Genomic DNA, 16,335 nt, shown 5'->3' on the forward strand with positions numbered 1-16,335 from the left:
CTCCGAAGCGATTTTGGCCCAAGGGTAAGTCCATGCTCAGCAGGAACACCTTGAAGCATCAGTGGCTGTGCAAGAGGTCACCCTGGAGCACCTCAAAGCGTGTGGCCATGGATCAGCCCACAACAGAGCAGGTACAGCCCTGAGGGACTGCAGCCATCAGCAAAGCCATGTTGAAGACGGTTCGCTCATGAAGGGACTGTTGCTGTGGGTAAGGCCATGCTGGAGCAGGTGTACCTCTGAAGGCATTGTGGCCCACAGATAAGGCGTACCTCAAAGCAACTGTGGCTGTGGATAAGTCCATGCTGAAGCATGTATACTCGCAGAGAGACTGTGGCTCACAGATAAGGCTCCACTTGGAGCAGGTACACCCCTACAGGACTGCAGTCTGTGGATAAATCCAAGAGGGAACAGGGGCAAGGGGAGGAGTTCATTGCAATGTGAGACCTCATGGTCTGGCCCAGAGGGACCAGCATGGAGACTGGAATGGAAATATATATATATCTTTAAATTGTTGCAACCTGGGATTTGAGTTGCATATTATAGGAATTACTATAGCAGGAACCACCTGAACCACTGGAGGTCAAGCCTTACAAGAAGCAGTGCAAGTGCCATTTCTGCTCAATTCCTTATCTCAGTCTTGAAGATATATAATACCTTAAGCACAGTAACAACTGCTCTTAGGTTTGTGTACTTACACTGATACTGCATAAATAATAATGAATTCTCTTCTGAAGAAGAACTGAAACATGAAACTTTTATTGCAACACTGACCTCTGAAAATAATTCAAAGATTACTGTTCTGTGCGTTTCAAAATGACAATGCAGCAACAGCTGTCAGTTAAGAAACTTAAAACTCAAACAACTCTTCTCCAATGCAGAGAAGCCTTTACCACTACTAGTAGACACTCTTAACTCTTACAACATTCCCAGATGTTTTGCTGGTAAACTCAGTCTTAGAAGTTTGTTGTCCCTTTATCTGGTGAAATTTAGCAGGTAGAACAACAGCCTCAGGGGAAGGAAATACAGAATAATTCAAGAAAATTCAGTGACACAAGCAAACTGTTAGTTGAGAGGCATCAAAATGGTTCAGTGATCCTGCAGTACTGGAAGAAGTACTGCCTCAACTGGCCGTACAGCAACTGCAACAGGTCTCCAACTAAACCAGCAATTGGCCTTTTTTGACATACTGATCAGCGTGCTCGAGCCTATTCATAAATGTGCTGACCTCTTCTTTTGGTTGGGTTTGGGGTTTTGTTAGGTTTGGTTGTTTTTGGTTTTGGTTTTTTTTCCCCCTATTATTCAGAAGAATGAACTACCTAATTTTGAATTTCAGTTCCTACAAGGAACAAAAGAAATATCTTCTCACAGTTAGTTGCTATGGAAATAGTCACAACCAGACCTCTGTTGCAACAAAAATGTAGAAACAACTCAAAAAAATAAGCTCTCGTTTCTGACAATCAGTTGCTTAAAGACACATGGACTAAGAACGAGGTTTTTGGGGACTAGTCCAAGACTTGAACCTCCATAAAATGGAACATCGAACTTCCTAGTGATACATCAGAGTTTTTATGTGCCCTCAAATAATTATGACTGGTACCTACCCAGCCTGACTAAACTTGTAAAATTATAACTGCAGATTAATATATCAGAATTTTATATTCCTTTCAAAAAAACCCAAACAAACAAACAACAAAACACAACCAACCCGTAACACCTACACTCCTCACCAGTCTTTAAGTTTGAGGGAGGGACATGCATTTTTTTTAAAACTGAAAACTGATGCAAAGGAACAAAAAACAATATCTATGTTGTACTTGTTCGTGATGTGTATAGTCTGTGCCTCTAAAAGAACATTAACAGATGGATAAATTTGCCACCACATTTCTTCCAAGATAGAAAGTCTGCTTTTTTGCATTGAATGACCATTCAGATTCTTCATGGCTGGAACTGATAGATTATGCACAAACCTTCAAGACTGTTAGACCTTTAATTCCCCTAGTGCAGCCCTTCATACCTCCAATGCTCTCCCCCATCATTCTTCGGGGAGAGACTGTTATGCACTGAAATTCTATCTTCCACATGCAGAAGAGGGGAAGAAGGTTATTAAAGAAGAAATAAAGCATTTGTTCAAAGTCACATTCGCCACTAAAGAATTCTTCTAATCCAATGATATTGACTAATCGATCTTGAATTTGCACTCCATCCATTAAAAAACAGAACTAGTACGGCATGTATTTTTAAAGAGAGGATCCAACTGTCAGGTTCCTTCAAAATAAGTCTTCCTGTAGATAATAAACAAGATTTTAGTTGTCTTTACATCCAGCCAATAGTTTTATCCTTCTAACAAGAACTTGAACTGCCAAGGGTTGCACATAAGATGAAAAACTGCAGTCTGGAGAAACTGCCGGGAAACAAGGGGGGGAAATCAGAATTTATGGCTGTCCTGGATGTAAAAAAGATTTTCAATTACTGAAAGACTTGGGTAGATCAGACGCACTTTTCAGCAATCGAGTGATTCCTCTTCCTCGCATGGTACTTGTTCCATAAAGGGAAGTCTTCACACCACATGGAGAATCACCTATGAAATTAAACACAGTTTGCAAATCAAATCATCCTTTAAAGCTTGCAAAAATCAATTAATGGAATTGTTCTTCATATGCTGTGGAGCTGAACCCATTCAATAGCACTAATACAAGAAGCCAGAGACAGGGGTTGTGTCCTCTATAATAAACATGAAGACCATAAGATCTCCTAAATTATAACTGGAACAGTTTTGGAGTTTAATTCAGCATGTATTTTATATGCAAGAAATTAAGCTGCAAACTCAGAATTCTTACAGTTATGTGTCTTATAAACTTGATTCTGTTCCTCTGAAGATTAGCTATGAACTGCCCAGATGAACTGAGCTCACATGCCTTCTATTAAAAAAGTTTCATCTCCAAAACGAAGACTTTAAATGAGCAGTCTTTATGACCTGAGTTGTAACAGAACACCTTCAACAAGGACCAGCTGAGGCTGCACATATAATGACTTAAGAGCAAGGAGAGTATTTTAAAGATCACCCTGCCTCAAACACCTAAGCATATGAGAACAGACTTCATACAGCAGAAAAATAAGGGGGTATAAATCAGAGAGCAACATTTATAAGAAAAACTAAATTTTGAGAGATCGTTTGACCATAACATTGTGTCCAGTAAGAAAAGGGCAGCTCTTTATATCTTCAGAAATTCAGTAAATCCATATGCAGGAAAAAGTGGAGCTCATGCCGAGTTGTTTAAGTTTAAGTTGCCACTGACAGGCAACATGTAAGCCCAGAAATGTGAAAGAGCAGCAACTGGATTAAGTTTAAATACCTCTTTCCCCTTACAAACGTTTAAGTTTCAGACTCACAATTAGAAGGGACAAACTCTTGATCCTGACTTGGAGAAGTGCAACGTCTGTCACATCCAGAACTCTCAGCCTTCATTTTCTGTATAAAGAAATAAATATTCAAAATACTATGTCTTCTAAAATGCAGTATACACAACTATCCACGAAACCGACAAATTACAGTCAAAAATCACAAGAAATGACCCAGCTAGTGGTTATTTTTCTTTCATCAGTCTGCCCAATATGTGTCACAAAGACAGCATCCAAAGAGAAAATAGCTAATCCGAAATAAGCAAGTTTGAACACTTGAGTTCACGAGAAACTAACACAGGATACCAGTTTAAAGAATCTGACCTGAAAACGCCCAGCATCCAGTATCACCATCTTGGTATTCGTGCTTTCACCATAATTAAAGTCTTGAAGAGGTAGGTGAGCTGCTGTCAGTGAGACTCCATAGACATTAGCTAAAGATTTGCTGATACAATAACTTGACCGAAGGAAAAAAAAAAAAAAAAACAAAAAGAAAACAAGAAAAGTTTGGCTAAGAGGGCTGTAATGCTTATGTATGGAAGCACAGCATTTTTATTTCTTCAACTGGCAAACAAAAGCAACCACAGACTGATATGCACTAAGCAGATGACAGAGTGCAGAAGGACATTATTACAGCAGCTAAGTAGTTACCCTGCAGCCTTCCAAGACCACCAGCCTATTCTACAACTACACATGAAATTAAAACAACTGCTTCCCCACACTACAATCAAATGCAGCCACTTAGAATTGTGAAAAGCAACTTTTTTTTTTTGCAAGGCATAACAGTACATAACAAGAGTTTTCTAAATGAAAGACTATTCATTATTATCTCTCTCAAAGTGCTACTACTACTACTGAGAGAGATCTTAAATGGCATTTCCTTGTTTTTCAACTATTTACTTTCCCTTTCCCCACACCAAAAAGATTACAGAACTTTGTTTCTACATTGTATGCAATGCAGTATAAAAGTTTCCAAAGTAGAGATGTACTAGAACATACTGAGAATTTCTCACCAAATACAGGTATACTAAACCTCTGAAGAAAACCAGTGAATTCTAATGTACTTAACACTTCTCTCAACTCTCCAACAGCAAGTGGAAGCAGTGAAAGAACGACTACAGACTGATGGACAATACTGTCACAGAAATTACATTACATCCAAGTGCCAAGACTTACAGCATACTGCTAAGCCATACAAACAACAATGAAAGTTACAAATAGAACAAAACCTTGGGGGTGGAGGGATCAAATAAAACTCAAGATCTAGAACTAGAGTGCTCCAAGCCAGAGCCAAAACCATGTGTCTATCACAAAATAAAAAGTAATCATACTGGAGACAATTCCTTAGCAATACTCACGCAATTTTCTTACAGGATGCTAAAGCACAGCAGAGTATGTCATTCTCTTCATGCCACTTGCACCTATGTGAAGAGAAGTTCAGGCTTATTTCAGAAGCATCTACATTGTTAATCAACATGAATAGTTGGTCTGGTCAGAAGGAACAGGAACAAATATTAAAGATGTTATCTTTTTGTCTCAGTGACGAAATAGTACCTTTAAAATTTCACAGAAGATCAGCATTCAATAACTAAGCTCTAAGTAGTTTATGCAGAGTTAAGAGGCATGCTTAACAGGCAACCTGCTTCATACTGAGGTGGGGAGAAGGCAGAAACGAGAATCCTAACAGACAAATGGAATTTAAAGGTAACAATTTTAAGCTTCCCATTAAAGTGAAATAGGTCCTCTTAGTATAAGCATTCCCACTTTCCTCTCTAAACGTGTTTTAAAGTACATTTTTCCATTCTCGTTAAGGTCTTCCTTTAGTGTGAAGATACGCATGGAAACGGGAAACTGCCTGACTATAAAAAGATAAAATGACACTGATTATCCTAATGGATCTTAAAACCTATACTGTAAGCAGACTTTTAAAAAAAAATCTACTAAAATTTAAGATCAAATTATTGGTTCTTACTTAAAACAGTAGCAGAAGAGAAGTTGAGGTATATTTCTAAGTTAATTGTGTCAGCACTAAGTATTCCCCTGCAACACCACAAGCTACATACCACTTCGCTGTACACACACAGAAGAATCTGAAAGCAGGAAAATCTTTACTGTTCAAGATGCACAGGGGAAAAAAAGAAAAAAGGGAAAAATCCTACAAAGAACATAGGATTCCAGATGTGTAATAAGGAATATTCATTCCAGAAGAAAAAAGATAGGATCTAGCTTAACGCTATGCTTGAGAACTTGATTTATACTACTAGCAAACATACCTGTCCCTCCTCACAGTAGCAGCACAAGGCATTTGATGTATAGCAACAGCCAGGTCCCACCCAAATTACACTTCTAAGACAGCCTGAATCTTCTCACTTCCATGATTTCCAGTTAAATACCACAATATGTTTTATTCCCATTTTTTTACCCCATCCTTTAAATTAGGCCTCCGACTTAGCATGAAAAAGCCATCTATCTTTACACTTCTTTTGGGAAAGTATTTTTCATTTCCAGTTGTACTTATGATGTGACAAGAAGCATTTCTTATTAGGAGGCTTGCAGAACATTCTAGCCTAGCAGCATACAAGCTGTACGTAGGGCACCAAGACACATCAGGCTAATAAATGTTTCCACAAAGAAGAATCCAACATACCTGGTATTACTGGAGAAATCCCACAGGAAGACATCCAGTTCTCTACACACCCAAGTCTTGGATGGCTCCTTTTGGAATTTCTTCTGGTACAGTTGTATTACCAGGTCTTCTACTGCAAGAAGATCCAGATGGCTCTCAATACCTATAGCTCAGAGAAAACCCAGGTCAGGAGAACAAAGAGTCAGTGAGTATTCTGCTCAGCTCACTTCTCAGTCGGTCCCTGTTCATTGCCCAGCCTCTTACCAGAGCATCAAAGCTCCTGTAAACCTTAACAAGTCATCCCACCAATGATTTTAAAACCTGGCTTCCTAGCAAAGTGGATCATCCTATATTCCCATAATTTTCTCACACTCAGTAATTCTGTACCCTACTTGCGGGCCACCTCACCTCAGAAGCTGTTAGTTTTCCCATGTGTTACCACATGCTCACCTTCACAATCATCTCACTGCCTCTAGTGCTCCTCTAACTGGCTGAGCAAGAAACAGTGTATCTTACTCTATGGGTGTGCTCATTAGCCAGTTAGCTGATCACGCTGCTGTTTTACTGTCACTGATGGGCAGAAAAAGAAGAGGGAGAAGCATGCAAAGTAGTTCTAGCTATCAGTACCAGCTTTTATGAAACCTTTGAGACCCGAAGATTTTTAGACAAATACAGCTGTCCATGATTACATAACCCTTCTTTCTTGGGGGGTGGGGGGGGGAGGCCAAAAAATTATCCATTTCCCACCTGTTACGCTAGCCATTCGATTGAGACACCAGTTAATTCGGAATCTGTCATTAGACTAGAGGAAAGAAAATTTCAGTCACATCAAAACAGTACAGTATATAATTCTGACATCTGCAAGACTTCTGGCTACATCTGAAAAAAGTCACCTCCAAAATAAAATTCAATGTTTGTGGGACTGAATGTACACTCTTCCTGAAATTTATCTTGAAGAGGAACCAAATGCCATGAAGGCTTTCCAACCAAACCCCAGGAGAAATTCTGGACTAATGTTCGGGGTTAAAGGTTAACTCATACTACAAGTATCCCCATTAAGTGCTCTGAGATTTTTTTCATGTATATTTCTTCAGAGCCCTATATTTACAGGTTGAGCCCAAGATCTTGACCTTCCCCACCTTTTTAAGGACTAACAATAGGCTTGAATGGAATAAAGATGTAACACAGATGTCATAAAGCTTAAATACTCTGAATCCTAATGCTTCATTTTGCTCATTGGCAAATGAAACTTGAGCAAAAATTAACATGTACAGTATTCTCATAGGAAAGCATCAAAAATGTAAAAACATCTCTTAGAAAAGGAGGATTATGTAACTATTACTCAGCACAATCAATTTAAGTCAATCTTAAAAGCCCTTAACCTAAGTCAAAACAATGTCAGAGACCAAGCAAAACATTCATCAGTAGACTAGAGCCAGAAGTGCAGGCTGAAAATAAGAAGGCAGAAAATTAGGTCTCTGCTTTATAAAAACGTTAGCTTCTAGGGGCCATTTCTTCCTGCACAGAACTGGGAACCTTTGGAAGTAGCATGCTTTTCCCACTCACTTGCACACTGATTAGGTTTTAGAGCAAAGTATATCTCCTTAGTCATCCAACAGAAGTGCAGTTAGAGGTTTTGATTTAGGACATCTTACTTTGATCTTGACCATACCCTGCAGTAAAAGTGAGGCCGAACACCTCTGGTTGGCTGGGCAAAATCAAGAAGTTCCCTTAAGACAACTGCGTAACAAGTACGTGAAAGATGAAATCCAGTTATAGGAATCTTATGAGTGGCATCACCTAATGAAGGGGGGGCAGAAAAAAAGAGTTATGAGAAGTTCTGCTTCCTTAAATGATACAGCTCCCCTCTCCTTTGTATCTTTTTATATACATATATGTATACCCACTAACACACACCTCTCCTCTTCTTTACAGGCAGTGTCTGTGATTAAGTTACCAAAAGCTTGCTCCCATTGGCAGAAGACTGGTGGGTCTGGACTGCGAGCAAAAATGCACACACTTTCCCCTTTTAAAAAGGCCCTTATCTAAGTATTTGACATAGGAAAACATGGGCCAAGTTTGTTCCCTCTGTACACAACAGGAGGAAGTGTCCCAAGAGAAACAAACTGGAATCTATAAACACAACTTAAAAGTCACAAAGGAGACAAGGCAGGCCAAGCCAGACACAACAATGGTATAAATACTTTAACTTTTTTTATACATAAAGCTGCAAAACACAACTCTTAAATACAAACTAGTATCTTTGAGTTACCCTATTATGAATTAGCATTCATGCTGAAGATAGACAAAAGGACTATCAAGGGAAGGACAGTCTGCTCAGATGGGCCTGAAAGCATTTAAAGCCATATAAAGTTGTCCTGTTTAAGAAGAACATACTGCAGTTATTACTGAATTAAAATAGGAGACAGAATACAAATAACTATGCCATTGACAAAACCATTTTGGGAGAAATGCTCTGCTGTTTGTGGGTACAAGAAACATATAAAAGGTGACTGTGACAAGCTGCTCTGCCATTCCCTTCTCTGCAAAACTTGGCAAGTTCCCAGAAGGGGAAACTGTAGACTTACAATACATTTGGATACAGATCAGATAACTGAGTCTAAAACTGTACACCTTTGTATAGCATTCTTTTTCTCCATTGATACTCACTAGCAGCCTGGCAGTGGTACCGAAAACCACGTGGTGGTACTTCTGCAGAAGAGCAGGGGAGACAGGAGAAAAAGAACAGTCATCATCCAACATCCACAGTGACAGATCCTTAATTCTCAACTATACACCATAATTTCATGTACAGAAAGGAACAACTTCACCTTCCCTTGTGGCCTTGTACAAGTGCCACAACTATTTTTGAAAAAGTTATTTTCAGTTATACACACCTCAAAAAACAAAGTATATTGTATAGTGTGTGGGTGTTTAGGTGCAATCGAGACCAACGCTCATTGGCATGAAATATAAAGCATAAACATCTGAAGGTCCCCCTGGATTTATTCTACCCTCTTAGAAGCTTCATGCAGTTCTGACACTAAAGTCCATCTCTTCAGAAACAATCAGCACTGCTCCGATATTTTAAGAAGTCCAACCACTTATAGTCAAAGGAATAAACCTGTCTCAATACCAGAAATCTAACCTGGGCAGCGGTAAGTGATGGTAGAAAGCCTCCCTCTCACCCCAAAGCAGGATGAACTACTTCTTGTCTCCCTTCCTTGGAGCTCACCTGGATCTATGAAGTGATGGAAATCAGCTATTATGCCATCTTGTAGGGAGTACTTGACACACCCAATCTCACAAGGAAGGAAGCGCTGTTCACAGTGGGATGGCAGCCTGCCATGGCTGTAAATGTTCAGGAAGTAGAAGATGTCTGCAACCACAGCTGAAAGAAAAAACAAACAAACCCAAACATTTTCAGAAGAGCCACCAGAGGTTACAGCAAGCCGTCCTGGCCTCACCTCCTCCAGTAAAAGCTTCGGTGTGCTTTATCATATGAGTGAGTAAAGTAGGGTAATGACCAAGTAAAACACACAGATCTTGCTCTGTACCTGAGATGACAAGGTAACTAATAGTTATGCAAGAGTCAGGCATATCAGTAGTCCTGGTGCACCTTCTATAGATGCTACTGTGTGTAGAAATCAGGGCAAAAAAGCCCCCAAATAAAAGTAATTTAAAAAATAAATATCCAACCCACAAGAATGTTGAGAGGCCTGGAATCCAACAGGAACTACTATTATTTTTTATGATAGGTCCCTTCACCCTTTAGGAAAATAAGGTTAGAAGAAAAATCAGTAACTGCAAAGCAGCCTCAAGCTCAATTCAGTAAATTAACACACAAGTTAAATGAGCTGGTAATAATCTTCTGGGGTAAGAGGAGATGAGAAGTCTGCTAATTAAAAGGATTGCTTCTCCTCTGCTCAATGAGCTCCCAAAGAAGGCAGTAAGAATACCCAAGGCAAATGTTAAGAAATGAATTTATCGTTTCCTAATTTAAAAAGTATCCAACTATGAAAAGTATTTCACTATACACCTTAATCCTTCTCTTCATGAATGTCACATAATGTTCTCACTGAAGTTTAAGGTAGCTATTTAATCCTTACCCTTAAGTTAATCAAAAAACCCTACTTGTTCTACTAAATAGAGATGAATAACTGTTTTTACATAGAAATGATGCTGTACGCCAGACTTTATGGCATTTAACACCAGTTGTCCTAAGCCTGAATGCCGGTCCTTTCTTACATGAGTCTTAAACACTACAAACTGCAGAGTCATAGGAAAGATACCTCTCCTACATGAGTTTGAATTGGTTTCCTCACGAAAAAATGGATATAGCTACAGGGAACCATACAGGACTTTTCCTGAGAAATTTAAGGAGCAGCATCATAAAATGCATCTCAGTTATCCCTTACCATTATCCGTCTCATTCAGTTTAAAGATCGATTGTGTCAGCTCAAGCCACCATGATCAACCTGATCAAATTTGCATCACAATGACTGGGAAGCATGACCTCTGGCAGGGAGGACGCTACCAGGAATTATACTTTTTATGGAGCTATTCTTTCCTGCCCCTCCATAACCATGACAACATGAAAATAGTTCAAGAGACTTGTTAGGTAAAAGGCTTGAACTGAAACTTAACCACACAGCAGATACAGCTTATATTAACTGGCTGCTTGACTTACCTTATAAGCACTACCATTTATATTTTTTCAGAATAAGGTAGTATTCACGAGGACAAGATTACAGATGTGTTCATTATCCAATTCTAATCAAAACATCCATTTGTACAGGGGGTACAGGTTTAGTTTTCAAGAGTTCTTTCAATAAGGAAGCCAGGATGTTATGAAAGCACTGACAAAGTACATATCCCCTCTTTTGTTCTCCCAAAGAGGCCAGGTCATAGTTTTATTTAACAGCTCTACCACACAAAATTTGAATTTTGATATCTAACAACTCTTCACCCTTTAAAATTGGTTCAAGTGTTCTTTTATGCTGAACTTGGATCAGACCTTGTAAATCATAAATGTAGGAGTTGAAGAGTTAATTTTCTTTTTAAAACCTTGAAATAATTGTAAAGAAACTATTAGCGGCTATATTCCCATCAAGCTAAAAAGCAGAGGATAAAAATATCTGGGGGGAGGGGGACTGGGGTGGGACACATTTGCATTGACTTTCCTCTATACTACAAAAGACCTTTTTACAGCAGTAGACCATGAGTTTAAAACAAAGAGAATTGACACAGATGGCTATTAGCAAAACGTAAACAGCTTTGTACAGGTAACATTGAGAACATCTATAAAGGACAAGCTTTCCTCTACCAGGATCAACAGTTTTATGATTACTATACCCTGATCATTCTTCCAAGACATAGCAGAGGCATCTGGAAGAGAAGGAGCACAGGGCATCTTTGTGGTCAGACAAGCAGGCTTCGAATGAGCCACATTCCATGTCTGGAAAAAATGAGAAAGTTAAAAAGATCAGAAGAGCCTACGAGCCCTCAATAAAGTCCTTCAACTCCTCCTATTAAAGGAATATACGACATTCACTAATAGTTATGGTTAGGTGGAACAAGTCTGCAGTTTATATACAAGTGCCTCGGTATTTGCAGACTGGGAAGACTCATGCATTAGTTGCCTTTGACTAGGAATGCAATTCATGAAAAGCTGATAAGCCTCAAGGAAGTCATCAGATTGATCTGGCACAAAGCAAATAAGAGGGCGCATATGCCCTTTAAGCACTGCAAATCCATGCATGAGAAATAAGCTTTTAAGACGACAGGAAGAGAAACCTGGCAGGCTCACAGAATTCAGTCACTCAAGACCCAAATTGGGAATAACATCCGCATCCAGGTACACTAATTCCAGATGACCATCTTAGCCAAAGGTCATTGATTATCAGTGTGAATTATTTAAAATAAAATGAGGAATTAATCCCATTCCAAGTAACCTTAGGTCATCTCCAGAAGATGACCAAGACTTTAACTACACAAAAGAACCATGGGGGCTGTCTGTGTACAGGGGTGTGATCAATAAATTGAAATCACATATAATCTCATATATACATGCTTCCCTATTTCCACGCACAGGCAGTAAGGATGATGTTCTTTACCAAAATAAAGCAATTATTCCTTTTCCTGTTTACAGCTTTCTAAAATGCTACCACTTGTGGAAGGAAATACAGAAGCCTCCATTTATGACTTAGTTGTCATTTCATGTAGCTCTCCGTTATATATGAAAACGGGGCTTCATTAAAAACATACCCCTAGCCTGCTAAGCAACATAATGATGATCATACTTTAAACAGCTCTTTCCCATAGAGGCAGGCCCCCCAAACCAGAAAACATTGCCTAACATCTCCCTACTGGTCTAGACTGACTAAATTAGCTAATCCAGATTTACTAGCTACTCCAAACTACGATCATCCTGTCATTTTCTCTAACATCATGTAAGCATTTTAAAATCCTAAAATTTACCCTCACCAGTAATTTGTAGTTCATAGTCAATATCTAGTAATATGGGATAAAGAAGTAAATGCAGTATTATCCATTTACTCAGTCAGGCTCTTTGCTTTGACACACAGGTTTTTACACTGCCAACTGAGACTGGAATATAATAAGCTTTCTGACATCTCACATAATTCAAACTCCCAAGCAAACTATGCTTCAGGGAACTGCTGAGAGAGGAAGGGAGGGAGACAGACAGAAGGGGGATGGGGGGGGAAGACACACACACCTTTTCAAGACAGTAAATAGTAGAAGGGATCTCTTTAGCACTATTTCTGACCACAACCACATCCAGTTTAACATAACTGCTTACTTCTACATCAGATGATTTTGTCCTCCACCATAGCATTATTATTCTCTCCATAATCAAACCAATCTAAAAATAATGGTAAGGTATAATAATTGTTTTTGTGAGTAGGTTGCAACACTTCCATTGACCTGGTCTACCACACTGCCTCTCCAGAACGCTAAATCAGCTGCATGTAAGATGTGGTTTCAGGCTGTCAGACAAGAACCACCTAAATTAAGGACATCCAGGGAGAAAAAGCAATCTGAACCAATGACCAGAAGTCATACCAATTTACAGTATTTTAAATGAATTTAAAAAATTGCCAGTCGCTGCAAAATATTGTTAAGCATAAAACTAAGATATTAAAGAATCTGATTTTACTCAGTAAAAGAGCCCAAAGGAACAAGCTGTGCTGGTTTAAAATGGTGTAAGAGTATTCTCACTTTCAGTTGAAGCCAGAACGATTTCCTGCATAACCGTCAAAATGGTATGGACTACTACAGCAGCCATCACCTCCAGAGGCTGGAGGCTACGGAGAGCAGGTGATATTCCACAGCGTCATAACTGACCAAACCCTAACACCACTTACTCCCTCTTATTTAGCTATACTGAAGGGTGTTCCTTTCTCAGCATTTACCTCTTTCACTGTCTTCTGAGAGCACTTCTTTTCTTTGCACTTGCGAGCCTTCTCTGTATATGCCATCTTTTCTTCCTTAGTCAGCAACTTGAAGGAAAGCAAATTGTTAAAAAAGGTTTTTACTGCTTCCTTCTAGTAGTCCCACAAACCAACAAACTCCATGTAAGAAATTAATTGTGCATCTCCAAAGGACATTATCAATGCTTGGCAAGAACTGCCAACTGCTAACATTGACTCAAACATTTCCAGCAGCTTCCTCCCTCACAAAGCCCTAAGCTTAGGGTCGAAACCCCTAGTGAGCACGTGCTCTTGGGGTGCCTTCAGACCAGGGCAAACAAGCACTACCCCGCCACAAACATGAGGTCTTCCAAAACTACTCTTGCCAGCCAGGGATGCTGCTACCCACCACACACAAGCCAGAGCTCCCCCGCCGCAGCCGAAGGGAGAACGGCATAGCTCAGGCTTTTTGGCTGGAGCCATCTGTGGCCGCTCAACAGGCCTGCCTGCACCGCTAAACGCGCGGCAGCCGAGCAGCCAGCTGCTTTGCCCTCCAAGGAGGGCCACGCTGACATTTCGTCCCCCACGCAACCTGCATCAAGGCACCAGGCAGATCCACCTGATGGGTGCTGGTTCCCCACCGGCGAGAGGCAGGTGAGCTGTTGGACACCCACAGCCCCGGCACACTCGCGGCTGGAGCAGGACCACGCCGCGAGCCTCCTCTCTTACCCTCCCCGCCATTAAGCTCCCTTAACCCGAAGCCGTTCCCCCGCCTGCCGCGGGAGGCCGGAGAGGCGAGGGGCGCCGGGCGGGAGAAGGCCCTTCCCCTCACCGCCCACGCCTGGGAGCAGTAGGGGACGGCGTCGACCACGCGAGTGACGGGCAGCCCGCGCCGCTGCAGCTCGGGCAGCTGGTCGCGCACGAAGAAGCAGTAGGGGCTGAGCGAGCCCTTGCGGTGCGACATGGCGGGCGGCCGCCCGCCCACTCTCGGCCTCCGTCCGGCTCGCCACGCCACGCCACGCCACGCCACTCTACCCTACCCTACCCTACTTTACTCCACACCGCAGGGGCGCTGCGCATGGCCTGCTAGCAGGGCGGCCCCGGGGCTGGTCGGCAGGCAGCCCGCCTCCGCGGGGCGGGGCTCGGCGTGCACCACCCCCTCCTCTTTTGGCGGCAAGAAGAGGATGACGGTTAGGTGTAGCGGTTCCCTGTCGGTCCGTCCTTCCCTCCCTCTCTCTGTTTTCTTGGATGCCGGTGTCAGCCGCCGGCTGGGCGCTCCTCGCCCCGCCCGCACCTCGGGTTTTAACTGTCACCTCAAGATGGGCCTTGAGGAGGGAGTGGCGGGGGGTTGGTTGATTCTTCTGGTTTTGTTTTGGTTTATTTCGTTTTTTAAATGTTCTTTGGGTGCTGAAGGATAACAAATACCCAATGAGAGCATTAACTTGCACCAAGTTCTCATAGATGTTTAAAACACCAGCTTCCCACCCTCACAAAATGGCAATATACTGATTATTCAACATAAAAGGGTCACACTCCTCTATGTCCTCTCACTCTGAACAATGTTATACACTAAAATCCTTACAAAAAGTCACTAATTTCATTTATGCAAATAAATATGTTCATATGTATAAGCAAAAAAAAAAGGAAGAGAAGAAGAGACCAACTGGAATTTCATATCCAAAATACATCTACTGCTATGTGGGACTTCCAAAAATATTAGGAGATCATTATTACTGGTTGCAGCTACTTCACCTAGGCCAAAACCACACCCTACTGCATCTCACCGCAGGGCTGGGCACTGGCTGGCAAGGCGTTGTCCCCGCAGCCTGCGTGCCCACCCTTGGCTCCCAGCTTTCCTTCTGCAGCAGCCTGGCTCCTGCTCCCCAACAGCAAGCTCATGAGGCGCTGGCACTTCCTGAGACACAATGATCACGGTGCACGGTGATGTGCCTGCTTTGATGCCTCCAGCAGTGCTCGAAGAGGGGTGCTAGGTGAGGATGAGGGTGACAGATAACAAGGGTAGGAGACCAGGAGATGCAGGAAGGAGTGAGGGAAGAGGTGAAGGCCAACTTCAGTTAGAAGGCCTGGGTTTGGTTTTGAGGTATGTGGTAGAAATGTGGAGGAGGTGAGAGGGCATGTGTGTGCTTGGAAAGGCAAACTTGCTTATGAAAAATAATTTGGGTGATTATATTATACAAAACTGAGGCTGCGGTCCAGATTCTTTTTGTGGTTTTGGGTTGTTTATTTTTTTCCTTTCGTCTATCCTATTGACATAATTGACACTTCCTTCACTGAAAGTTTGCATAGTGAGTCACAGTTCAGATAAGATAAAGGCTGGAAATAATCCATCTGCATCATCTTGATGGGCAGCAGGAGTCTCTTCCCCCCTTAAGCTTTCTACTGATCTCTCTCAAAAACCAAATGATCTTCACTGGCCATAGTAGAAAAAGGAAATTAGCAGGGCGATAACCACAATGGGCTTTAAAACAAAGTTTAATCAGCTTACAGAAGGAATTGTGAAATCTGGTTGCCTGCAACAGAGGACCCTATGTTTGACCTGCGACAGGGTTACTGAGGTGGCAGTGTTGGCATAGGTCCTGATGAAATTCTGGCGAGGTTTTATTTGTCCCAGACACGTGACGTCTCCCACATTCCTCACTGTTCCCCTTGTCTTTTGGTGGATCTCCTTCAGCATACCGTTGCATTTCCTGCAGAGCCTGGCATAGTGCAGTGGAACAAGAGCTAGCACACTGCTTGTCACACAGCCGTCTTCAGTGAAGTTACCCAGACAATCTCGATAAGAATGAATGGTGTAGTCCTGACTTGGAAGATTCTTTCCAATCCTCTATTCCAGAGTCCTCTTGAATTTACTGTAAA

General features: G+C 41.5%; 1 protein-coding gene across 2 annotated transcripts; it reads right to left on the reverse strand.

The window, feature by feature from the left end:
• Positions 1-733: 733 nt before the first annotated feature.
• MAEL (maelstrom spermatogenic transposon silencer) lies at positions 734-14,574 on the reverse strand. 2 transcript variants are annotated; one of them, XM_064469189.1, is made up of 12 exons: positions 14,521-14,574; positions 13,462-13,548; positions 11,381-11,483; positions 9,261-9,416; positions 8,696-8,737; positions 7,698-7,825; positions 6,773-6,827; positions 6,047-6,188; positions 4,758-4,820; positions 3,724-3,856; positions 3,391-3,469; positions 734-2,578 (listed from the first exon to the last, which is right to left on the reverse strand). In XM_064469189.1, the coding sequence occupies exons 1-12, from the start codon at positions 14,536-14,538 to the stop codon at positions 2,463-2,465; spliced, it is 1,122 nt and encodes a 373-aa protein (XP_064325259.1). In that variant the 5' UTR covers positions 14,539-14,574; the 3' UTR covers positions 734-2,462. The 2 variants fall into 2 exon arrangements, with proteins under 2 accessions (XP_064325259.1, XP_064325250.1); XM_064469180.1 differs by lacking the exon at positions 14,521-14,574 and adding an exon at positions 14,291-14,502.
• Positions 14,575-16,335: the final 1,761 nt, after the last annotated feature.

Source organism: Phalacrocorax carbo, chromosome 1, assembly GCF_963921805.1.
Source record: "Phalacrocorax carbo chromosome 1, bPhaCar2.1, whole genome shotgun sequence".
Lineage (NCBI taxonomy): Eukaryota > Metazoa > Chordata > Aves > Suliformes > Phalacrocoracidae > Phalacrocorax > Phalacrocorax carbo.

Excerpts from the sequence above, each read along its gene's own strand:
- MAEL (XM_064469180.1), bottom strand. The coding sequence starts at position 14,422 with ATGTCGCACCGCAAGGGCTCGCTCAGCCCCTACTGCTTCTTCGTGCGC. Across the intron at positions 11,484-13,461 it reads CTCAGAAGACAGTGAAAGAG|ACATGGAATGTGGCTCATTC; the intron begins GTAAATGCTGAG and ends CATTTTTTCCAG. Across the intron at positions 8,738-9,260 it reads CCATCACTTCATAGATCCAG|AAGTACCACCACGTGGTTTT; the intron begins GTGAGCTCCAAG and ends GCTCTTCTGCAG.